We start from the raw sequence: 26,249 nt of genomic DNA, 5'->3' as shown, positions 1-26,249 counted from the left end.
TTTGTGCAGTTTAATGGGGAGAAGCGAGAGACGAGCGCAGCCCAGAATAAACTGAAGGGAAAGGAGCAGTGGAGAGGTGTGAACTGAGTGTGGACGTCGAGGGGGAAGAGACCAGAACTGATTCCAGAGGTGCATGTCTTTCAAAGGTAGGATCCGCAGGGATTATTACACGTACTTTGTGTTTTAACTTGTGATTTAAACTGTGTATCGGTATGCAATGCAGGCACCATGTGGATAGATAGGATTGTAAGGGGTTGCATAACGGTTCAGTTAGTTTGGGTGGTTCTCAGTCTGGTTTTGAACTTCTGCTCTGGTCGGATTTGTTAAGCTTTTATTTTGGAGACGTCTAAAGGCATCTTCTGCATTGGACTGTCATTTACTTCGTGAAGTTTGCGTGAATAAAACGCTACTTTTGTTTTTATGATTAATGCTTAAGCCGGTCCAGGGGTAAAAAGTAGCCTATAGTTTATAAAATGGGTGTGTCACTTTATATCAGCCCAATACAAAATCTGCACAAAACTGATAAAAGCCACGTGGTTTCTCTCTAAAAGGGGAAGCTATGTATATTTTTAGTAAGTTAGCTTTTATTGACTGTTAAGCTTCGACTCCCTTTTCTTTTTAAAGTTTTGAGATATTGACTTAAAACGACATTTTTGAGATTTTTGAGCCTACCACACTGTTACAATGTGGAATACAAGTAATTACATTGTAGAAAAAGGCAATGCAAATGGATTTTTTTTTTTACAAAAATCCTTAAACTGAATAAAATTCCAAACATTCTATACTATTCTATTCTATACAGTATGTAGTTAATATTATAACAGTTCTTCTCAAACAGTGGTGTCAATACGTTTTTAATGATTAATTATTAATTTTGACCATAAGCACCTTACACTGTGTGTATATCTCCCAGTGGTAATGTATTTTTTTTAAATACTGGCTGGATTAGATGGCTATGTCTTCTGCACACTTTAATCTGGTTCTTTTTGTGGTACAGTAATCAAAACAGCAAGTCAGGGTGTGCTTGTCTAAAGTCTTGACTTTCTGGCTTAAATACAGAACTAGATACCACCTGCATCCTGGGTGAGTCCAGCTTGAAGGCATAGCTCCGGGATGGAGTCACAGAGTCACTGGCCACTGCAGTTACTGGCTGTGTCTCAAATCGTGTACTTCCATACTCGCGCTTGCTATTTTGAGTGCATAAATGCGTTCCCACTGACAATTATGGCAACATGCAGTGCACTCTGGATGGTGCACTCAAAATGGCCAAAAAGTTGAGTGTAAAACAATGGATACTTCTCACCCTCATCGGTCGCCATCTTGGCTAGGGGAGGGACCACCAATGTATTTTGAAAGTTGTGGAGATGGCGGCTGAGTAAGGAAGGTTACACACGTCGTCAGTGTAGATGGTGGCCTCATTTCCATGTCGCATGAAACTGCGGTCACACACAGGACAGTAAAACACTAATTCTCAAGTCACTTGCTCAAAGCAGGCAGTGGAAATTTTGGCGGGCGACAATCTCAGTCAAATGTTGTGATCGTCATTTCCGGTAAGTGCACAAAGGCAGTGTTTGATTTAGAAACACTACCCTGTTGAAATTCACGCACAACGCCAGTGACCATACTGTCTAGACAGAGTAGGTAGGCTACTACATGTGAGTGTACTGCCCAAAGTATCTGATTTGAGACACAGTAACTGTATGTGCTAAAGCACACAAAGGCCAAAGCATGGATGGAAAGTTGGCATCTGTAACAGCAGCCAAAACCATGATGGTTACCAACCACGCTAACAATGCCCACAACAGTCAAATATTTCCTGATTTTTTTTCTATTCCCTTTTCTTTATTTTTCCTATTCTGTGAGCAGAGAGAAGATGGTGGGGGTGGGGGGTGGTCTGATACAGTTGACATCAGTTCCTCCACTCTGTCCCACTCCTCTGTGTTTTTTTATCAGCTGTGGAATTTGAACCATTCTTCCTTTTGGGTGAGGCCTGTCCCTCTGTCTGCCCCTGCTCTGAGGAGTAGGTTGTCTCCAGGGGAGGCTGGAAGTGCGTGTGCGCATGTGTGTGTGTGTGTGTGTGTGTGTGTGTGTGTGTGTGTGTGTGTGTGTGTGTGTGTACACGTGTATATGTGTGTGTGAGTACTGGGGCTTTCCAGTTGGGTTGCACACCAAACATTCCTGGCTGCTGGATGGCTGACTAGTGGGCCAAGTCCACACAGCTGGGAGTCATATAAGAAGCTGTGTCTTTGTGTGAGTTGAGTAATATGACACATACACACAACAGCACACACACACACACACACACACACACACACACACACACACACAGTCACATGTGCACACTCTCACTGCTAAAGCCAGGATCACAGGTAAAAGGACCCAAATACAAACTCACAAGCAGAGTAAACCACATTTAGTCCCAGGCTGAATAGTCTATGAGGTGCAGGTAAGAGCTGAAGTGGGGAGGGTGTGAGTGTGTGAGGATGGGCAGAGCAGACAGGTGAATGGGAGGTGAGAGGAGAACCATGGCTTGGGTGGAATTAGGAAGGAGTTGGACGCAAGGGCCAAGGGGAACCGAGTGGCAGACTGTGACATACATGCGAAATACACACACATACAGAGTCTGCTTGTAGCCCACACCTCCCTTCAACTGGATTCGGAATGACTGGGGGGCTGTGAGATGTGTGCATGGGTGGGATAGTGTGTATTGTTTGTACAGGCATTCACACATAGAAAATGAGGGGGAAAAAAAGAGAAACTGACAGAGACTCACAGTCATTGTACAACAGTGTCTTCTTCTCTTACCAGCACCACATGATGTTTGTCCTCTTAAGTAAGTTTGGGAGAGAGTGAAAGAGAGAGAGAGGGAGGGAGAGAGAAGCGAGTGATTGTGCTGGTGATGGCAACTGTACAGTTTGTTTCTCTCTTATTGGCTGCCTCTTTGGTTGTTTTTTAAACAGGGTGTCAGTGAGCAAAGAATGTGTATGCAAGAGCAGAAAGCAGAGTGGGGGAGCAAGGGGAAAGTTAAGGAAGATAGGACTCCTGAGAGGACAAGAGAAGAGAAGAAAAGAGAAGAGAAGAGAAGACGAAGGAGAAGGATATGAATAAGAGCAAGAATACGAGAAACTGAGCGGAGAGTAGAAAGAAGGGAGGAAAAAGGAGTTACAGATCCTGAGGAAGAGGGACACGAAGGGGTTTTGGCTGAGGGGAAATTAGAGCAGGGCAGGCTAGGGGGGTGAGAAAGACAAGGAGAGATTGAGAAAGAGAGCAAGAGAGAGGGAGAGTATGTCAGGCACTAGACTGCATATGAAAGTAAACATGATAAATCAGAGAGCAAAAGAAATTGCCTGAACCCTCTTTGCCAACTCCCTCTACTAAATTTGAACCGAAAAATGGTAAAGAAAGGATTCAAATAGAGGAAATTAAAATAGAAACAATTAACCCCTAGGGACAGCCTGAAAAAGCTTTTGTTACCGTAACTTCTCAGACAAAAAAAACTCAACTCTTTTAGAACTGAATCCACATGTAAAACTTTTTTGAACATCTGTCTTAACTTCCTCCAATGTGGTTATCCGCTGCACTGTGTCACTAGTGCTCTCCCACTCTCTGTTTTGACTGTATGTGTGTGTGAGTGAGTGTGTCTCTGCAGCTGAATTACAATGAGCAAACACATGTCATTATTAGTCTGGTCCACTCAACAATAAAAATAATGTTAATATAAAATCAAACACGAATGTTTTTTACATACACTCCACACATACCAACATGTCTATGTCACATGATGTCATGTATGCAGGGAGTAAAACACACCTTTACAAGGCCAGACAGAACATGTGTGATGGAATGTGTGTGTGTGTGTGTGTGGGTGTGTGTGTGTTAGTGTGTGTGTGTGTGTGCACGTGTATGATAAGAAGGTGTTGTCTTGCCAGTGAGGAGAGGACAGGGCAGGGCCTGACCAAGAGGGCAAGAGGAGATAAAAGAGCCAGTTCATTTCAGGCTGGGTGCCCTCGTCTGGTTGCGGCCGCTCAGACAGGTCCGAGCTGGGCTGAGGCCAGGGTCTGACAGGGGGTTGTGTCCAGAGTTCCAGGGTGGCTTCACTGATAGGGAGGTGTATTACACAACCTCACTGTTGACAGAATATGGGGAAAGAGTTGTGGGTCAAAGGTTTTTACGCAAAGAGAATTGTTTCAATTTTGGTTGTATTCAGTGCTTTTGGAATTAAATTAATGACGAAAAGGACACCATTTTGTTTCTGTGTCTCTAAAAAGTTTAAGTCCACCTCAGGAACTCAGTTTTAGCAGTTGTGTCTTGCCTTAAACAAACTTTTTCCAAGTGTCACCTCATGTCTCTGGCACAGCTTGGTTGCTTGGTCGTAGCTCTTCTCTATTTATGTTTGTGCCTGTGTGCTTTTGTGTGTGGCTGTATCATTGTAACAGATACATCTTTACGAGCATCTGCGCGATTATGCGTGCATATTTTCGTACGTGTGCAACTCTGTATGCAATTTGATTCCCGGGTGTCTCTTTCTTTAGCATCTGCTCCTCTCATTTGTGGCAGAAAGCCGATCCTCTTGGGTGAATTGGCTCCATAGTCATATGACTGAGGAAATGCCAACTAGGTATTCAAGTGTGTGTGCTGCAATCACAGATTACATTTCACACCATAGGAGGTTGTCCGAAGGTTTTATACCAGTAGTTACTGGTAGTTGTGTGTTTGTGGGTGTGTGGATTCTGGGGTACTAGCATGGTTTGATGGGTGTGGTTGTCTCCTCGCATCCTCTACACACACACACACACACACACACACACACACACACCACCTCCACCACCAGCCACTTCCCATGTTTGTATGGATCCAAACAGCCCCATATGTCTGGCTCCTGCGTTGTTCACACGCAGTGGAAATCTCTAGCGTCTTTCGTTTTCAGCGCCTGCGAGCCTTGGCTGTCTGTCTCCTTATCTTCCTGTTTGTTTTCACGTCTTGTCCGCCTGTCTTTCCACCTTGCCTTCCTGTAATAACAACAAGTCACATCCCATCACACACACTATTTGGCGGCTGTGGCTTTCATTAACTGAGAATTAAGAAAACCCCAATTAGCACCTTCAGCAACATCAGTGATTGGCTGTGCCTTGGTGTGTGAGAGAGAGAGTGAGGATGAGAGAGGGAGAGCTTGTTCACAGTTTTATTTTCTTGCCCGCCCATGAGAGGCGCTGTAAAAAGAAGTTCTGGGAGGTGTTTGCTTTCATGTCATTTTAGCTCCGTCAGAAGTTGATTGCTGGTGTTAATGGGACACATGGATGTGATGGAGAACAATGGTTACACCCTGGTTTGTCTGTGACCATAGCTGCTGCTGCAGTGCTGTGACAGTTTGTGGCTTTCATTGCTCCCAGAAAGCATCTCATTTCTTGGAATACATTTCCCTTTTACACTGGTCCCTACCGTGCCTTTCCCACACCCTAACAGCATCACAGGGATGCATCCAAAAATCGTGCAACGCTCCCAAACTAATTACCAAGACGTATACAGACACAATGACTCACACAGAGAGGCATATGAACTCCTTGCAAACCCCTTGATATAGACATAAACACATTGACACACGCATATGCTCTCTGCCTGTCTTTGTGTCTCTGTCTCTCTGAGCCGGAGGCTTTAAACTAATCTGTAGTGCGAGAAACGCCCAAGGGTGCCATTCTTGCTAATCAGGGTCAGACCAGTTTCAGTGTTGGCCAAACCACTCTTGAAACCACAGGATTTTAATCTGTGATTGTATGTGTGCTCATGTGGTCGTATGTGTCACGAGGAGAAGGTGTTTCCCTTTACATTTGTTTTTGTACATACACATTGTTCTGTTTTTAACGACCCACATTCCATTTGATTGAGGACTGCCTGATTTGTGCAGTTTCAGGAGGCTGATGCAACCTGACTGACACTCTCTCTCGTCTCTCTCTCTCTTTCTCTCTCGCTCACACACACACGAACACACACACACACACACACATGCACTGGAATGGATGAATCAGATACTATAACTGAGGGTAGCAAGTTGCGAATGAGAACTCTGTCATCATCATCCCAGTCAGTGTGTGTCTGTCTCTCCAGTCTTTGTGGTTTGCTCCCACATGGAAATCTGAAATCGACTCACCACATGTTATGTGGTGTGGTCAGCCATTTGCAGTTTGGATGTATTTTTAGTAATTGCATACTTCAAGAACCTTTCCCTTGATTTAAACAAAGTGAAGGAAAAACTTAATAAAAACTTAGAAGTCAGGTTAGTTTCCTGCTTGTGTGTGTAGTGCCTAACCCTCATGGATTTATAAGACACCGAATGTACAGTCACAGTGGTCAAACAGTGGTCAAACATTTCATTCCATTCCAATTCATTTCATTGCAAAATTACAGGATACAAAATATTTCGCCTTCTGCTGCAAAAAAAGTATCTTACTGAAGCACAACTCAAGTTTTTCATAATCCAGAATCCAGAAGAACTCAACATAAATAGAGGACATTTACTAAAGAGTATCGTCTATGTCCTACGTCTTCATTCTCTTCTTCACCCAACTCACACAAAGTCTGTCCTTCTTTGGAGCGCTGCTGAACACAACTGTGCACATAATGGTAGCATGATGCAACAAGTTCGTAATTTTTGTTTATACCATATATCAACAGACCATCTTTCTCACTTCCTGAGAAACATTTTGCTCCTTTTCTCCTGAATATCACAAAGAGTGACCTGTCAGGATTTCAACTCATTAGTCCAGTGATGGCCAAGTGTCTCACTTAAGAGTCTCTCCTCAGACATCTTCACAGGACTATTCCAAAGCTGAAGCATTTGACATTTATGTGTGATGTGTGGAGGTTCCCATCCCATATCTCCACTAATGGCCACAGTTGAAGTAAATTTATGGACCCCTCCCACCCCCTGAAAAAAAAAATCAAATAGCTCTATGATGTACAGTGTTAAAAGCTGTGTTCATGGAAACTTCTAAACACCAGAAGCGTTGTCAGACACAGGACACTTTGTAAATCTATTGTGGTCACACAAGGACAGACATTTTTTAAATTGTCATGCAGTCTGACAATGAAATAATCTCTCTTGCTCTCTCTCTCTCTTCTGTCTCTGATCACCCTTATTTTAATATAAATATTTAATCAATATCATCAATATCATTCCTATTTGATACCATGTGCTACTTAATACAGATGCATTTCTCAACAGAGGTCATGTTCTGCAGAAATATTGACTTCTTGAGTGTTGTTATGCCCCATTACTGCCCTGCGCTTTACTTCCACCTCGACGCAGTGATCAGTAATACAGTGGGGACATACTGTAGATCTATACTAAACGGTTAAAAGCCATATAGAATTGTACAGGTCATTCCGAGGTAAGTGTAGATTACATTTTGTGTACACATTGCCAGAGTGTGTGTTTCATCTGAACATTTCTCTGGTCTGAGTGACCTCCGTTCACAAGTGGTTAGGATTAGCTGGGATCAACAGTAATGCACCATCCGAAAGAGCTTCCACACCCTTGCCCCTTGCCCTTATTCAAATGATTAAAGCATGTGTGGCTGTGCTGCAGCTTGGCTAGTGAATGACATGTGGTCACAGTGTGCAGTGACTATTGTGTGCCGGTTGTATCACCAGGCCACCGCGAAGCAGTGCGGAAATAACCGGACACCATTATAGATTTTTCCATCACACTATTTTAGGATGGCTACTGTGCATAGTGTATCATCTATGTATGTGTGTGTGTGTGTGTGTGTGCCGTCTCATTTAACAATATCCCAACAATTAGAGATGCATATTGACCTCCATCCTGACAGATTCAAGCAGTATTTAGGATATTACATTCCACTGCTGTCAGGTGGAAATTGTGTCTCTACATTTGGTGATTTCTGTGTTTTCAGGCCAACTGAAGGATTACACGGCTCCTCTACTCTCAGGGTTATAAAACCCACTCAGTGCTCAATTGAATGAAATCAAAATTGCATTGCCATTGAGATAAATGCATTGCAGCTTTGCTCTGGATGTGAGATACAAGGTTTTCACCTCACAACAGGTTTGTTTCTGTTTGTGCAAGTGCAATACAATATGAGGAACTCAGCAGCACAAATGAATAAACACGCAGGCTATTTGAAGTAAACACAACAAAGGGCCTTCCTGCTCTACCTCAACTTTCGGTAATGTGGTTTATTTGTCTGTCTGTGTCTCAGTCTGTCCGTGATTTTTTTTTACACTCCTGTTCTTTCCCTCCTCTTCATTTGCACCTCTCTATTTCTGTATCTGTGAGCAACAGCATGTTTTAAATAGAGGAAGATGGATACTGGAATACCCTGACACCAATATAGATGTTTCAAATTGTAAAAAGCTGGAAATGAAGCATATCTGATGTTTGGGTTTTACATTAAACACAACAAATTTGCAAAAATCCCTTGAATTTGATTTGAAGAGTTCTGAAGTAAGATTCTTTACAAATATCTTACATAAACGAAGTATCAAATATGACAATTGCATAGCCTACTAATATTAATACGGAAATGCTGTATCTTTGATAAGCCATCTGATCAGCTGATTCAGGCCGTAGTTTTCAAGGCCTAAAGAGCAGTGTTTTTTTAACCTGAGGGGCGGGACCGTCTAAAAAAGGGATTGCAGAATATATCTTGAGATAATTAGTAGGATAGGACAACAGAAAAAAACATATATATATATATATATATATATATGTTTTTTTCTGTTGTTTTTTTCTGTTGTTAAAATATATATACAGTACATATATATATATATATGTACTGTATATATATTTTAAATTTCCTTAAGCCTCTAAAAGTTATTCAGGTAAAACCATGAAAATAAGTCACTCTTTAGTTTAACTGATCACAACTGGTGGGGGAGGTGCCAGGTGGACTTCGTTTCATTTTAGGGCTTCACAAGCCAAAAAGGTTGGGACCTTCTGCTGTATAGTACTTTGCAGAGAGTGATGGTCTGATGTACTGACTGTGTGCAGTGTGATCTCGGCGGGGCTGCAGCTATGCTTCTCTGTGCCAGACTGAAGTCCAGAGGTGTTTGACTTGGCTTCACTCTATGTTTGATCAGGCTGTTTCTGGAATACTGACTGACCTGTGCTGAGGCCAAATGCATCTCTCTTCTCTCAGTTTAAGCATTTTTCCTTTGCTCCTCCTCCTGGATGCTGCCACGTTACTCCGAAATTTGAACAGTTTCACATTAATGTACATTTTTTAATTCTTAAACCAAGCAATATGTCCCTTTCCCATGCAAGAAAATGCAACACAACAAACAGAGAACATTTTATCTCTTTCTGTCATGCAGTTCTTGAGAGGAATGAGAGCTCCATTTGCCCTCCTTCACCTTTTCCTGTTTGTTGTCCGATTTCAACCCCGGTTCAAAGTTTACTCTGATACATCCTCACCAGACTGTGAGAGTGGCTGCGGACCTGTCTGAGGTTCACAGAGGTTACCGACATTCCCAACATCACCACAGATAGCAGCCAGGTGTCAGTGTCCAGTGATAGATTGCATGCAACTTTGCAAAGACCTACTGGCAGATTACAAATTACAGTACTTGCTGACCACCCATTGATTTGCCATTAATGGGTTTGTCAATAACGCTTTTAAATGTACATTATGGTGTACAGTGCTCTAGAGCATGCTAGACATATTGGTAATCTATCTGCATTGAAACAGAATGAAGGCATCTGCTTTCTACTGGGTCAGTTGAGGATTACATAGAGGAAATGTTCCCCCTAAACATGATTGAAGAATATTAAATGCTATTACAGCAAACAGCAATTTACAATCTATCTTGTATTTTTATTGTTTGGGGCTGAGTCTCTTATTCCTGCGAAGCATGGCCTAAATTGTTTTTTGACAGTAACAGGGCAGGCACAGTGAAGTGTAATAGCAAATTGTTTTTCAGCTGCCCAACAGGTCATCATTAAACACCAGACTTTAGTCTCAGTCATTTGAATTAAAAAGAATATTCAGTTTCATACTTGAGCATTTCACATTCAGAAGTTATCCATAAAAAGAAAATCCATCATAGAGTTGGAACCATACTAAAGTGGAGGATGCTTTAGTTTAACATGTGGGGTTTCATCTTTTACATAGGCTAAAAAAAGTGTAATTCTCATATCCTCTCCATTTATCTTTTCCTTCCATTTATTCTTTCCTTTCCCCTATCACCATATTAATTAACATTAAGGAACAAAATATGCTATTTAAGACACTTTGCACATAGTCCATGACAAGCTCCTCCCTGATCCCTGCTGATGGATTCACTGAAGGACATATTAAGAAGTTACTAGGGAGTATAGCTGGAGGATTAAATCATTTTCAAACTGACTTTGAACCCATTGGACGTGTGTATCCGAGGAGTAAGTGTTAAAAGTCTAATCAGAGGTGACACAGAGAAAATGTTCAGTGGATTACACTTGTTAGATTTGTTAAGAGGCATGTTATAGCAGAGATGTTTGAAATCAGTGAATCAGAATCCCACCACCATGTACTGATCCTGGGTCTGTTCTCTATTCTTGAGTGTATTCTTCAGCCTCAGCTTTGGTCTCAGTTTCGACAGCCCAACATCTCTATAGAAAATGTAAAATACTGAATGGACAATTATGGATGAACTTTTTGTATTTAAATGCTCACTATATAGGTAACATTGGATGACATTGATACTGGTGAACTCTTTATTGCAAACCCATGAATCATTCATATTTCCCATAGGGATTTTAAACTGGACCCACTAGTCTTCCTAAAAGATCACATCAGGCTCTCAGTCTCTCTATTTTCTCTCTGTGGTTGTAGTTTTGAGCTGCTTCTGCAGTCCATGTCCTTATAAGCTAGAACCTGATGATGCTACTTCCCGTGCTAACCTAAATTCTGTCCTCGGTTTCGTGGCTTTGCTCTCACTCTGGTCCTACATTCCCTTCCTTCCTGATCTCCGTCCCCATTTCCCTATCTGTGTCTGTCTCATTCCTCAACCTGATTCTTGCACTTCTCCCTGACGTAATTTCTAGCATGGCCCTTGACCTAGGCACCTAGCTCTTCTTCATCCCTACAATGCCCTCAAACCTGCACAGCCATTGAATCCACCAAGCCCCTAACTGGCTCAGCACTGACTTACCATGGAAATTAAAGTAATCTTTCACTTTGCTGAAACCTTAGCTCCACTATAGTGCCGCCTTATGAACCAACCAGCCACTGGGATCCATAGGAAATCTCAGTAAATCACTGTGTGGATATTTTCATCCATTTTTTTTCTTTCCATTGGCTTCTAATGTTGGCGAGCCAAACCCATAAACTTGTGCTCAAACACGACACAACCTGCACCACCAAAAGGCATATCCCTCATGTTCTGAAGACATGCTTAGGTTCAGGAAGTGCAAATTTTCCTGCAAAGTGAACTATCACTTTAAGAGTTTTTACCAGCAGCTGAAGAGAGCCTTAATAAGATTAGCCCTGGCACTTGACAGCCACAGCTTAAGAGGCACCTCTACTGACCTGTGTGTCTCTATCCAGCAGAGAGTGTGCATGTGTATTTGTTTAAGTGTGTGTGCATGTGATTTTAAGGTCGTGTTTGTTTGTTTGATGTATAAAAACTGAGTTTTTATGGGTGCATGTTTGTCTTTTATGTGTGTTTACGTGAACATGGGCATAGCAAGACATGCTTGTGCAACCTCAGCCATCTCAAGTTAGAATGCACACAGTATATTATAACTTCCAGAAGACTTGTGCCACTCAGGAATTTAAAGCATCCATTTAACCTGTCAATCCCTCAAAACCCCCTATCCACTTTTTCTACCCCAAGGCACTCTGCTGTCATAGGCTGTCGTTTTGGATGAAAAGGGCTTAAACTTACAGGCAAAGATTTTAACCCAACAACAAAACAATTTAGCAAACGCAAAGCTCATGGAATCACTGGAATTTCTCACTAACGTCTTTACCTACTTAGCACTTAGAGATGTGCTTAAGGCAATGCCAAGGACACCATACCCACAGGGAAGCTGGAGCTAGTTAGGGACAGTGAAGAATATGCAGCACTGTTCTTGTTCACCCCAGGCACCACTTTGCCAAAGCCAGGCACCTCATTGTTAAACATTTAAGTTGGCATTAATATCATAATCAGAGGTCTGTTTATCCTCAGGCAGACAGCAGGCAGTTAAGGACCAGCTCAACCCCCCTTCCTCCATGCCCCCTTCCTTTGCTCATGCCACCCTCCATCCTTCCCTTTTGTTCAGCTATTCCCACCTCTATCCAGGACCACTTTACATTCCCAACATATTCCACCATCATGGCCTATCATCACCAGCACAGACTTGACCCGATCATACATCAGTATTGTAGTCATGTGAACACTTATCCACAGGAGTCAGAATTACAAACGGATGTCATTCCACATGCTGTAGCAATGTGGGAATAATAGCTAATGACAAGTACTGTATATTAACAGTTTATGTTTTATCTCCAATCGCATGTTTGGGAAGCTGCAGACACGGTTTAACAGCTCATAAATCATCATACCTCATTCAGCTTTATGACTTTTCCTAATTTTATGACCGCAGCTTGTAACTATGATGTGTCATTAGATGACTGCTGTTTAAAGATTATACAATTAATTATAGATACATTCAGAACCATGATTTGATACAATAATATTATGTGACTCCAAGATTGGTTTTGAGGCCATACCTGACTCAGTATAAGTTTGGAGCTTCCCAAAAGAAACGAAGGCGATACCAAAAAAATATGAGGTTTAGTAACCTTGTGTATTTGGTTTGGGATTTTGCCACAGCCTTTTTGACATGTAGGAAATTAAGCCTACATACTAAGATTTTCCAAATGGAATCTGTTTTTACAAGGCATAAACCATGAGGATGTATGTCTTTCCAATTCGATTCAATAGCTTCGGGCTGCTGCACTGCAGCTTTTTACTCCAGTGTAGTGTTTTTCTTTTTCTGTTGTGAGCCATGGAGTGATATAGCTTCATTAGGATATAATAAGGCAACAACAGCTGGCCACACACATGGAGTTTTCCAACTGACCGTTGATAAGACAATCTACTGATAACTTCGCAAGTAAACAGTAACCCCGGCCTCTCTTTCTCTTCCACTCTGTCTGTCTCTTTCTGTACTTTCTCTCAGGCCTTATCTGGTGTTGAATGTTTTTCTCTTAAACTCACACTCTGCTAACATGCCCATCACCCATTGCCAAATAGGCCTGCTGTTACAAAACACACTCCGTTTCATGCCAAGGTGCCGGCTCTGGCAACACATCTCAGCCACTTGTCCATGTCAAAGTGTGTGTGTGTGTGTGTTTTTGTGTGTGTGTGTGTGTGTGTATGAGAGAGAAGGAAAAAGAAGGAGAGAGATTAAAAGTGTGAAGAATAAAAGATTCAGAGTCAGAGACATAGATGTGTATCTGTGTATTTGTCTGTTTTCCACAGTTTTTTACCACTGATTATTCAGGAATGCCAATTTCCCACAAGCTCGTTTTACTTAAGCCGCTAGTCATTCCATTCTCATTCTTGACCTTTGACCTCTGAATTTTCGTCCCAGGGGGACAAATTGAAATTCCAGTTTTTGTTTTTTTTTCTTGTTGTGCTGCAAAACAAAAATGTCTGCCAAAACTTTCCTGCCAAACAAACAAGCTGATGATCTCATACTGTGGATCTACATACGTACATGTGGTGTGTAATGTTTGTTCATGTGTATATGTGTGTGTGTGTGTGTGTGTGTGTGTGTGTGTCAGGGCTGAAGGTAGAATTTAATCTCTGATACTGTTATCAGTTCCATGGTGCTGGAGAACTGCTTAGAAGACCCACTGCAGCTCTGACCTACTTGTGTCAGTGTACGGAGCTGTATGTTTTCCATTGAGTATGTGTGTGTGTGTGTGTGTGTGTGTGTGTGTATGTGTGTGTGCATGTATGTGTGTGTTTGTGAGCACGTTTGTTAGTGTGTTTGAGGCGAACTCTCTGTGGACGTGAGGAGTGTGAGAAGCTGGGTGTTTTGACAGCTTTAGAACAGTTCCAGTACAGTGTTGGGGCAGGGGGTGTCCGGGCCTGTTGGATATTCAGGCGAGCTGCAGGGGTGAGAATAGGGTCAGTGCAGGAGTGGACAGGAGGGGATGAGATTAGGGGAAGAGTTTCATTCCAAAATCCTCCATGGCCATCAAAATGATACTTGATATCCATTGCTTAACATTAAATAAACTCATGATGTCATATGAAATCAGTCCATCTGAGCCCAACTTCACTTGCACCATTATATAAACAAGTAAAGGATTTGACTGAAACACCGACAATTATTTTGTAAGAACGAGTGTCACATTTACAAAATTGATTTGCTTATTGCAAAATGAAGCCTTTCCTGAATGTGTGATGAAATATGAGATGAAGACATTTTCATCTTAAGTAGGGCTGTCATGATATCAGATTTTCCTTTCATCATCATCATGGCCAAAAAATTCACAATGACGATATTATCACAAAATTTGAAAATTACTGTACAGAAGCCTACAAGAAAAGCTACACTTAGAATTACACTTAATTGATAGTGAAAAGATAACGGCACAGCATGGTTATTGTCAATACTGTAAATCGTGACACCTGTAACATGAAGAGAAATCTTCAAATATATTCTTAAATGTGTTCCTACCTGAAACCAAATAAAACTGAATAAATGAATACTTGACCACTAAGTTGTACTAGAGAAATACTGATTTTTACTGAACTTGAAGAAAATGTTGATCGTTGGAAATGAACATTGGATGGCACTGAATGTACAGCAGACTAAACTGAGTATTTGTCCAACCGGCAGGACACTCCTTATTGAAGTAGTCATGCCAAAGAATGATCTCAGCTCATTCTACCAACTTTAATCTCACCAAAGTGTAAAAGCAATGGGAGTAGGCTTCCCACACAGTTAATAAAAGAGCGATAAAGCTCATAAACAAAGCCTCACAGTCTTTTTTTTGTTCTACTGTAGCTGAAAAGGCCAGACATCACCTCAGCCTGTGCTTCTTGAGAGTTCTCTCACAAGTACACCTCTCCAACAAAGGGGCTGCCTCTCCACATTTCTAAGCCCCTCTCAGTGCCAGTGCTGTTGAGAAACCCCTGCTTTCTTCAGCAGCATTCCAGCCTATCTTTCATGCTGTTTCATTCTGGCCATGCCAGCCAGGTCAGGGGGCAGCGTTTTCTCAGGGTTTCAAGACAACATGGGACACATAGATATAAGGCAGACATCGCCGCTAGTTGCACATGGATCTCTTGTTCACCTCATTCTGGTGCTGTTGTTGTTTCATTGCATGTGTGCTTTTGCATATTGTGTGCAAAAACGTACATGACAACACACATCTTCTATGTCTGCAGGGATGCAGGACTGAGAAGCACAAAGGTCAAGTAATAGATTTATGGTTTTTGAATACTTTCATTAAACTCCTGTCTAATTTAAACTCTTTCACCCTAGTCTCTAGTTTGACAGCCACTGCTGATCTAGGCTAGGATCTGTCACAAAGATGTAAGTTATTTATTGATATTGTCACAGAGAGAGTTTATACCTTCTTTGTTTCAGAGACATCAGTACCGAGTCCTACCAGTAGATGTCTGCCTTCAGTCTTCCACAGTCATTAAAGTTTGTAGATCAGACTGTCCAGGGTTCCCATATGACCAAACACTGCAAAATGTCCCAAATGAAATCTTAGATAAAATTTAATCTAATACAAATTCCACTTTCACTTCTTCTCTGGAACTGCAGGTATGGCCATGGTCATAATGAAAGACAGATGGAGAAAAAAAGATTGTCTTAAAACATGTCTGGGCAAAGTCTTCAGTTTAACATTAAATCTACAAAGCAATTTAAGTTGAAATTAAAAATAGCTTTGCTGGCAGAATAGTGAGGCATTTTTGCCTCTTGGCGACATGGCGGCATTTTTCATCTCTGGTACAGCTTAACATTCCCTGGAATGAATTCCCAGACACTGAGATCTTGGAAAAATGAGGGAAAAATGTTGGGTATTTTCCACAGCAACCCTGAAATACATTTTTTTCCCCCTTGGCTCCTGCATTGACTTGTAGCAATACACGAGTGTTGCTATGTGGTAGTTAGTTGCTATGCCTAAACACCCAGAATAACCATAGAAGAAAAATGCTTTCCATCGCCTATGAGTATTAACTACACTATTGCATAATTTATGTGTTTTTTAGTTTCCATAGGGAATGAAAATAAGATAAAATCAGATGGATCATTATAATTTTGCACATTTGCTAATAGATATTAATTCATTTGATAAATATTTGTCACGTTATTTCTTATTTATTGTCTCTCAGTAATAATAAGCTGATGAGAGAGTCTACAACCAGTACAGTGGTGCTTCACCAACAAAAGACAGCATGCTTTGCGGTATGTTTTGGAGTTAACAGGGTGGGAAGAGCACAGTAATGGGGCGGGGATACTATCAGCTCTGTAGGATTTGATTGGCTCTTGCGTTGTAATCTCTGATGAGACCTTAAATGCTCCTCTTCAGCTCTACCTTCCCACATCTCTTAAATATCACCTGTCTGGAGTGTTACGCCGCTTTTGCCGGGTAATAATTATGTCGAAGAAAGCGAGTCGATGGCTGTGCTTAATAGTACAAATCACACAGAACAGCAAAACTGAAAACGCAAGAAAAATGTGGGGGGTTAAATGTAATGTTTTAAATAATAAAGTCTACATTCAAATGTTGCTGCATAATTTGACTTTTACTTATCATGGATTTCTTACATGCTCTCACGTCTACTCCCAAATATGTCACGGCCGTGCAGCTGGGGTATCGATTATAGTAGGCTAGAGATAGCTTAAGGGCGCCGCTATTGGCTACTTTAAATTCATTTTTTTCTGACAGCACCTGAATGCAGCACAACGGGAGTTGGGCGACTTGGGTCGTGACGTACAGCGGAGGAGGCGTGTCTTCTAATGAAATCAGCTGGGGAAACAACAACAGAAAAGGGGGGTGGCTCAGACCAGAAAAAAATCTTTAGGCCAGTTATGTTTCGATTTCATTCGAGAAGGCGTCGGTTTAAAACCAAAACAGCATCTTATCAGGTCTGCAGCGGCGAGCCGGTACTTGTTGAGTCCTAAGACGCTCGATCAAAGAGGCAGCGAGGGGAGGTGAGAGGAGCAGGAGGATGTGACAGGGCACAGGTCCTGTGCGACGTCCGCAATTGTATATGCTCTTTGATAAACAACGGGGATACTCGCGAGCGCCTCTTCATTCTCCGCGCGTCTTTGTCCGGTTTGAGTGACCGGCTGAACCACCAGCAGAGTGGCATGTGGGTCAACTCTGGAACCGTCGGAAGGTAGGAGCCCCTCCTGCAGGAAGACTGGGTCACATGCTCCCACTGTAATTCTTGTTGTGCACAAAGCCACACTCTGTTTTACAATAGCCTTTACCCCAAAGATCCTAAAATCATCACCAGCTTTATTCTCTTCATATCATGGTGACCTTATTATACTTACTGGGGGTTTAATCTCCTCTTATATCTCTGTAATAGTCCCAGGGGCTCTTACATACACTTCATGTGTATGAAATGATTATTGTAGCAAGAGATGTCACAAAGCAAGATTACTGTTTTGTTAAAATCCCACATGTGCAGCACAGACTGCTGTTATTAGAGCATTTCGATTCAGTGCTGTAGTGCAGTGGATGGGCTTGGCACATTACGCAAGACTTTATCAGCGCATCATTTGAGATGTGGGTTGATGTCTACCTGCGTTTTACAATGTCGGTAAGTGAAAGATGTCTCACCACCGCGCTGAATGTTTTGTGTATCCTGCCTTATATTTCCCCCTGACGTGTGTGACAATACGGCAGATTGTCTGGTTTGCTGAATCGGTTTCCAGAGAGAAAATATGAATGAGCCAGGTGGTTATGAATGGCTGCGGGGAGAGGGAGTACGCGAGGTGTCTTTCATTGATGAGTGTAGTGATCCTACGCCACAGTATTTAGTGGAACAGCATGCGGATCAGAACCGTGACAATAGATAACGCGCGGTATCTCAGTTTGTAGACAGCACGCAAACTCTCGCACGCGCGCGCGCATGGACAAACACGCACACACACACACACACACACTCCCATGCTGATCCTGTGGCTATGACGTCATGAGAAGGATTGGGTTGTGCAGGCATAACTGCGTGGCTGGTGAAGAAGCCTCTCACTTCTACCTGGAAATGAATATTTAATCTGACCGTATTTTCATTACCACTCATCAGCAATTAGTCATATCTGCAGGGTGTAGTTGCGTAAACAACCTGGCACACTTCTCTGTCATATTTTGCAACCTTTGTGTTTTGGCCAATTTATTTTTCTCCTGAAACAATGTCTATTAATGGACACCCTGTGATTGTGACTCATCCTTTATGTGGAAACGCCAACTGTTCTAAACAGTGTTATTAAAACTATTAAATATTTTGTTCTATGTGATTCTGTCTCAATATCCTGGTCAGAATGAATCTGCCATTGTTGCCACAGCATATATTTGAGCTACAAACCAGTAAGACTTTACACCTCAACTACTAAACTATTAATCAATCAGTAATCAGGGCTGTCATTGTGTATACATTCAGATGGATGTGGAACAGAGCTACTTACTGTCCTGGTCAGGCATTATGCCAGACGCTTTGACTGTGTCAACAGCGTAGAGATAACATAGTGCAGCACTGACAGACCCACATGGAAGAGTCAGCCAGCATTGGATGGCTGTCTGGAATGTTTTGACCTCTGTATCAGGCTGTAGTGGAAGGTGCACAGGGGTAATAGAGCTTGAAAATTTGTACATGTTTGATGCTTTAAGTATGTGTTGTATTCACTTTTAACACAGTATCTTACAACATGGACCATAGAGCTTTGTTGAGAAACAGTATTTTATACATTTAACAGGTGGTGGTATGTTTGTAGTGTATAATGGTTTTTTTTTTTAGTTAAAAGGACTATGGTTTTATGTTATGTCATGTTTAAATCATCCGTTACATACACAAAGTAAATATGTGGTCTTGAATATCGTTCTCCTGACAAACGTCAACCACCTCCCCATCCACGAGGTTACGATGATATTTGGGTCACTGACTGAATCCTTTGGCTCAGTGTCACAGTAATTCATGGAAGCCTTGACTCAGTTTCAGAGAAAATTACAAAACATTCCATGGCTAACTTCTCAAATTCTCATATGGGAAATATAAACATCTATCAAATGTGTCATGCATCAAGTTTTTCAGTGTCGGAACATTGTACATCTAGAAAATGTTCTCATTGTTGCATATTGAAATACTAGAATCTAATGATGCTGTCAAACGTTAGGCTTCAAACCAGAGTATGCAACGGTATTTGAAAGGGCCGGTGCTAATATGAAGCTCTATGCACTTTGGATGGAAACACAGCATTTTGTATATAAAGGTAACAATTTAGCAAAAATAGCTCCTTTAGTTGCTTCTTTGAGTAGAGACTCACACTGTCAAAACAGAGTCAGAGCAATCACAAAGTGATGTAATGGTCAATGACAAATGGCAAAGGAATCGACAGCTCATGTTTATTTATCAGAATACTCTTGAAAAGAAAATAATAGGAATGGGTGAGGAAGCGGTAGAGGTGTTAGAAGAAAAAGTGAATGACAGGCAGGGGAGATACTCTATATAAAACATTTCTGTGATGGAGGGGATACTGAAAGCTATAAGGGTGTGAAATGGAAATGAGATAGAGAGAGAGAGACTGGGAGAAAGAGTAGGGGGAAAATATGGTCACGGGAGATGGAGGAGGAAGATAGGCAGGGATAAAGGAAATGAGGGCATCAAGATGAGCCTGTCTGTGTCTACAAAGCATTATTGCAGCAGGGAGAAGAGGAAGATTTTCTCAAGCAGGCTGACATGCTGCTCCCAAAGACTCCTCTTTTTCATTTAATTGGGATAGATGCGTTCATATCACCGTCTGCCACAGGCCGTGCATGAACACCAGTAACATCTGCAGTGGGTGAGGCAACTACGTGCAGTCCTGCATGTGTGTATGCATGTCTGAGCTAGTGTGTGTGAGTCTGAGGTCTACTGTCAGCCATCCAGGGAGCCAAGCTGAGGCTACAGAGCAGGTTATGTAACCAGTCTGTGCCAGCTGTGCCTGTGGCAGTCAATGTCTCAAAAACACACTTTTGACAAAAAAAAAAATTGTTATAAAAAAAATTGGGTTGCATACATGATTACACATGTACCCATAGTTTCTTCCAGCAATTACACATGGACACTTTGACAATGCAGTCAAGCCTGTGATAGCGTAAAGCCCATAGCCCTGTGTCAGTGCACAAGTGTTGGCCCATGTATAAAGTGGGTGGTTATTAGGGCCATTTTTTAAAAAATTTTTTTACAGGGCTGGGTGGAGGGACTGGAGAGGCGGGCGGCTTCGTTATGACATGAGGGTGAACTCCAGCCCCATGGAAGAGGACAAAAAGAAGGTGGATGGGGGCTATGGAGAGTTTTGCGATGAGCGGTTGGGCTGCCAGTGGTTCGCTTAAGGTGTTACATAACAAAGAGAGGGAAACATAGGGGGGAATCAGAATGGGTGTGGGAGGGCTGTCTGGTTAATTCTCCTCCTTGATTGCCATCCAGAAAAAGTGTAAGGTCATAGATAGATAGATAATAAAAAGGATGGAGGGGGCATGACGTTGAATGTGAGAGGGGGGTGACAAAGAAAAGCAGAAGTGGAAAAAGGTAATTTAAGACAATAGGTGAAGTGAGGGATGAGATAACTGAACTGTGAAGCATTACATTTGGAGAATGAATACAGAATGGGAGAGAGAGAGCAGGGGCGTTTGTCAGCGGGTCAAAAGGTGTAGGAACAAACCCGATGGACGTAGACAGACAGAAGGATAAGTGAAAGGATTTAGTAAGGAAGCAATGGGTGTGTATAAAAAAAACCCCAGAGGTAAAGATGCCAGGAACTGTGTAATGAGAAAAAGCTGTAAGCCATCTCCTTATGAAACCCCCTCTGGCCTTAAAGCAAAGTCACACTGAGACACACACGGCCCAATTTATGCATGAGTTTCTTTGTCTATCTGCTCCTCCTGCAAGGAACACACACGGACGGACACGGACATGCTGACTCAATCCATGACTTTCCGAGTAAACCAGAGGGTTGATGTTTGTGTGTTGAGTGGGCGTTTGAGTTCCTGTCACAGTGTTCCTATCACTGCGGTCTTGTCTACACCCATCAATATGCCACTATAAGAGTCAAAAACACATGCACGCATGCACAAAACCGGGACAGAATCTCATTCTCTCTGTCACACACACAGGCGCATTTATATCCCAACACTTCTTTGTCCTTGCAGCCTCCTTTGCTGCCATGTTGGGAAGATGACACTGGCCGGCAGATGAAGTCTAGACGTCTGTGTGCAGTTGACTATAGGTCGTTGGCTAAAAATGAAACCTGAGCTTTACAGCTTCTCTTTCCGTTTTTCCGTTCGTCTGAGCTGCTCTGCTCTCACGGCCCCCGGCTCCTGCTCATCCTCCCGTCTCGCAATTAAGAATAACTGTTGAAGTTTGTGAAAGCTCAGCAAGTTCAAATATGAACCTGAGAGCAGGTGCATATCTGTCAAGTGCAGTGGTATGTGAGTAGACAGTTGTGTTATGTATGCTGACCGACGCATGACCAGACTCTTGCTCGGAGCCCGATGCAGAGCCACAGATGGAGCACGATATCTGGGAGCCGGGTAGTCTTGATCCCCCTGAGAAACTATCCACACCACCACCACCACCACCACCACCAATGCTACCTCCTGGTTACATCACTGCCCCCCATCATTCCATGCTTCACAGACCGGCCCTAAGCTCATTACCACACGCACACGCATGCACGCACGCTCACATGCACATACACGTACTGACTTCCGGACTCCCATGGGTCAGTAGTAGAGGATGTTAAACTGTACTCTGATCTCTCTGTCTTTTTCTCTATCTGTCTTTCTGTCTCAGAGAACCAGTTATTTGTCAATAGAGAGCAACATCAGCTGGAAAAGCTATGATTTGTTCCCCTGAGCAGCCTTGGTTATTGTTGGTTTTGCCCTTTTGATCTCCATGGCATGACTGACTGATTTTAATGCTGGGATGACAGTCTCTCTCTTTTTCTCTAAGACTCTAATAATCCCCTCTCTGCCTTGTTTCTCTTGCAATCCCTTTTGCTTATCTACTGTTGCATTAGAAATGCTGGGAATTAACAATACTATGTATCCACTCTCCCTCTCCCTCTCTGTCTGTCAATGCCTATGGCATTTTTTGTTTTCTGTCTGCTTGCATGTCCTTTACCACATATTGTACCATACTTGTATGTCAGGCTTCACACTTGGCCATTCATCCCTGTTTTCTTAATACAGCACTAAGAGGACTGCTGCTTTGGCAGCTACGATTACTATTGGGCAGACAGCCGTTAGATAAGCGCAAGGTTGTGGTACCTTTTTATTGCTTCTTCTATCTCTCTCCTTTACCTGTAGTACGTGTTTCTCAAGGTGTCGCAGCCAGAGAGGTGGCAAGGGCAAAAAAGAGTATTTATAACTGTGAAAGGCACTATCTGTTCCACATGGACCATTCAGGAAACAGCCTCTTTGACAGCCTCTTTTCTTTAGCTCACATACACAAAGGTAGGATCCCTGTGCTGTACCTCCTGGCTGACGAAAAAAGGACTTCTTTTCACAGGAAATCAGGAAACATTAAGATGTTTTTGTTGTTTGCTGACAAAGAGAATAGCAGCAGTGGAGTTATGAACAGGTTGGAGGTAAGTGAGGATGTGGAGAGCAGGTCATGGTTGAATAGCAGGGTGCACACATGGCTCATGTGTCCGATGAATAGGTGCCATTTTTAGCTGCTGATGTCTGTCAGTGCTGGACTGAAGTGTTGCACAGGCATCCATGTCAATGGAATAACAGGCAAAGGCCTTTATGAATGTTTCAGACGCTCTATTTATGGGGCCTTGGGGTGGTTCTTTGAACAAGTTGCAAGGACGGATGGACTGATTAACTGACTACAAGTCTATCTGTGTGTGTGTGTGTGTGTGTGTGTGTGTGTGTGGGGGGGGGGGGGGGGGGGGGGGGGGGCGGTTATGTAATAGAGCAGATTCTTCCAGGAATGTTTATTTTAAATGGGTATTAACATGTGTTTTGACATGTCACAAATGTTTGTAAGCAGTTTATGGAAAAAAGGATTTTGATAAGCTTTTTACAACATGTGTGGTTTAAAAAGAGGAAGTCAGTTGAGCTGTGTATATAACCACCTCCGTCTTGTGCTGAGGTTAAGTGCGGAGCTGACAGCTGACAGGTCAAACATGCAACCGCACTTTCATCTGTTTTTCCCCCCTTCCATGCAAGCCTACAGTGAATACACTTGACCCCAAAATATGATGCACAACTCCCTGTGCTCCTGAATGACCTAAAAAGTTAATTACAAATGGCTTTATGAGGGATTTTATTGTCTGTCTTTTGTGCTGCCAAGCTAGATATTTCATCACATTGACTTATGTTTTCTCTGAAGCAAAGATGTTATCAATGCATCAAAAGGGGAATAGAAAGGGGGAAAGACAGACAAGGGGAGAAAAGGACAGTGAGCTCAAGGGAAGTCTCTCTTTTTGGCTCTGTCTTTCTCGCTCTCTCTCTCTCTTTCCCTGTGTGAGCTGTTACAGAAATAGCTCTGCAGTCCCTCTATTCCTCAGCCTGCGAACCATGTGTTCTGTTTAGGAGTTTGGCAGAAGCCCTTGAACACTGGTCAGTACAGCTATGGAGGCTTAGAGCCTTAACAAAGCTTCTCTAGCCTGGACTGGGCGAGAGTTAAAAGCTACTGTGCCTGATACCAGTTGCTTTCTTTGTCGAAATGCACTGTCATTCCTCCTGGGATACTTTATCAATGTGATTTTAATTGTCCATGAATATTGAATTAACCTCTTTTCTTTCTCTCTCTCCCTCTCTCCTCTCCTCTCCTCTATTCTCCAGGGCCCTCTCCATGGATATAGACACAGACTATGAGCGGCCCAATGTGGAAACCATTAAATGTGTGGTGGTAGGGGATAACGCAGTAGGCAAGACCAGGCTAATCTGTGCCCGGGCCTGCAATGCCACCCTCACACAGTATCAGCTGCTTGCCACCCACGTGCCAACCGTCTGGGCCATCGACCAGTACCGTGTATGCCAGGAGGTGGGCACACACATACACATGTACACACACAGGCAAACACAGTGGGGAAAGAGCCACTTATAGACAAACTTTTGGACATGATACTGAGGCTGTTTATTGTGCATCTCTTTCCGGGCCTGTAAAACAAAACTTAATTTAAAAAAAAATGTCGACCATGAAATTTGACATTGTGACATTTTTTCATTTAGCTTAGTGATTGCATAATCCTTCAATTCCACTAAAAAGACAAACATCACACTGACGTTAAGACCTTTTGACTTGATCACGGGGATATGTGCCTGTGTTGCAGGTGTTAGAGAGATCTCGTGATGTAGTGGATGAGGTCAGTGTGTCCCTGAGGCTATGGGACACATTCGGGGATCATCACAAAGACAGACGATTTGCCTATGGCAGGTGAGCGTGCGCACACACACACACACACACACACACACACACACACACGCACACACACACACACACACACACACACACGGTTTCAGACTGTCTAACAGCCAGAACCTAGTTACTGACCCAATAACACAGTTGCTGGCTGACCACAAGGTTAACTACCTTGCAACACACTCCATTTTCACAGTTGGTGCAGCCAAGGGATTGCTTTGTCTTGGCTGTATAATTTGTAAGGCATTGACACAATTTCTTTGGGCTAATATGGGACTAAAGTCATTGTTAGCCAGTTCAAGAGAACGTAATTTAAAAATGGGAATATAACTTATCCGTAACACCCACATAAAAATCCCCACATAACATTCACTTACCCAGAAGTTGTGCAATCCAGCTGCCACGCTTTTTAGTTGAACTCTGCCCTCAAGCTGTTACACCCTTCCTCCACCAGACATGATTGGATCATCGCTCTATCCTCTTACTCCCCGGCCCTCCATCAAAGCTGATTTATTGGCATGAAATGCAAAAGTAGGAATTGCTAAAGGAAAATCAGGAACTACCAATTTAAAAAGCAGTGACCAAACCTGACTTCATGACCGTAACACAGAAAAGTGAAATGTATTTCATAAATGAGTCCCGTATATAGACAATTAATTATTAATCCACATATTTATATACACTGTTGCCCATAAAGTTGGAGTAATTTTGTTTTCAGACACAATCCTCTGTTTATTCCTATTTAAATGCATCAGTAATCACTTTGGAAGAGATTGACTACTAAAGGTTTGAGAAGATATACACTTTATCTGTCAAGAATAAATCACATTGTCACAATCATTTCATGGAAAGAGGTAAAAAATATTTTATTCCAACTTTATGAGCAACAGTGTAGATACATTATTTTTTGTTGTTGTTTTATTTCTTCTATTTTATGACACAATTCTGAGACATGTGTTGCCAGTTTCTACTTTTTAAGTCTAGAATGAACTGTAATTCAATGCATCTTTCCCTGCATCCATCTACATTACCATTTTATCTATTCTATCCCCTCTGTTGTGCTCTTCCACTCTGTCAGTGTCTGTACATTTGCGCAGTAATCTGCTTCTGTTTGTGTGTGTTTTGGTGTGTGTGTGTGTGTGCATGTCTGTCCGCATGTCCTGTCTGCTTTGTCAGCCTGCAGTCAGCTGATAGAAACACAGTGCCAGCTCAGCTGTTTTCTGCCTGCCTGCCTCCGTGGTGTCTGCAGCTCCAGGCATCAACCTCCCCTCCTCCTCCTCCTCCTCCTCCTCCTCCTTCTCCTCTTACAGCTCTGTTCATCCACTTGTTCGTGTGGGGTCATGCCCTCTCCTCCAACCTGCCCTCAGACTCCTCTCCTTTACCTCACTTCCCCTCCTGTCTCCCCCATCTCCCTCATTATCTGGCTCCTCAGCTCCCATCATTAGCCCCTTGACACGTAGCTGCCCTCTCCACACCTTTTCTTTCACTATGCAGCCTTTTGTTGATATCAAAACTCAAAACATCACATTGTCAGACAATACCCAGACTGTCACATGCTTTGTTAGGAGAACATTCTGGTTGGGAAAACACTCCTAACCTGAAAAGCCAAACTTAACCTGAGCCAACCTCAACGGAACTTGAAATGAACATCAGAA

General features: G+C 42.5%; 1 protein-coding gene across 5 annotated transcripts in view; it reads left to right on the top strand.

Moving 5' to 3' along the window:
* LOC111226638 (rho-related BTB domain-containing protein 2-like) overlaps positions 1 to 26,249 on the top strand; it is a 40,247-nt gene that overhangs the window by 770 nt on the left and 13,228 nt on the right. For 2 of the 5 annotated variants that reach the window (XM_022751916.1, XM_022751924.1), the window contains exons 2-4: positions 10 to 146; positions 24,015 to 24,216; positions 24,506 to 24,609. In XM_022751916.1, coding sequence (XP_022607637.1) covers positions 24,025 to 24,216; positions 24,506 to 24,609 — 296 coding nt within the window. In that variant the 5' untranslated portion in view covers positions 10 to 146; positions 24,015 to 24,024. Of the gene's footprint in view, positions 1 to 9; positions 147 to 17,006; positions 17,356 to 17,732; positions 17,785 to 24,014; positions 24,217 to 24,505; positions 24,610 to 26,249 lie in introns of those variants that run through there. The other 3 variants (XM_022751933.1, XM_022751901.1, XM_022751909.1) reach the window with 3 other exon arrangements.

Source organism: Seriola dumerili, unplaced genomic scaffold (genome assembly GCF_002260705.1).
Source record: "Seriola dumerili isolate Sdu_G_001 unplaced genomic scaffold, Sdu_1.0 BDQW01000017.1, whole genome shotgun sequence".
NCBI classification, from domain to species: Eukaryota; Metazoa; Chordata; class Actinopteri; order Carangiformes; family Carangidae; genus Seriola; species Seriola dumerili.
The sequence above is the reverse complement of the archived record's forward strand: the minus strand, read 5'-3'. Positions and strand labels throughout refer to the sequence as shown.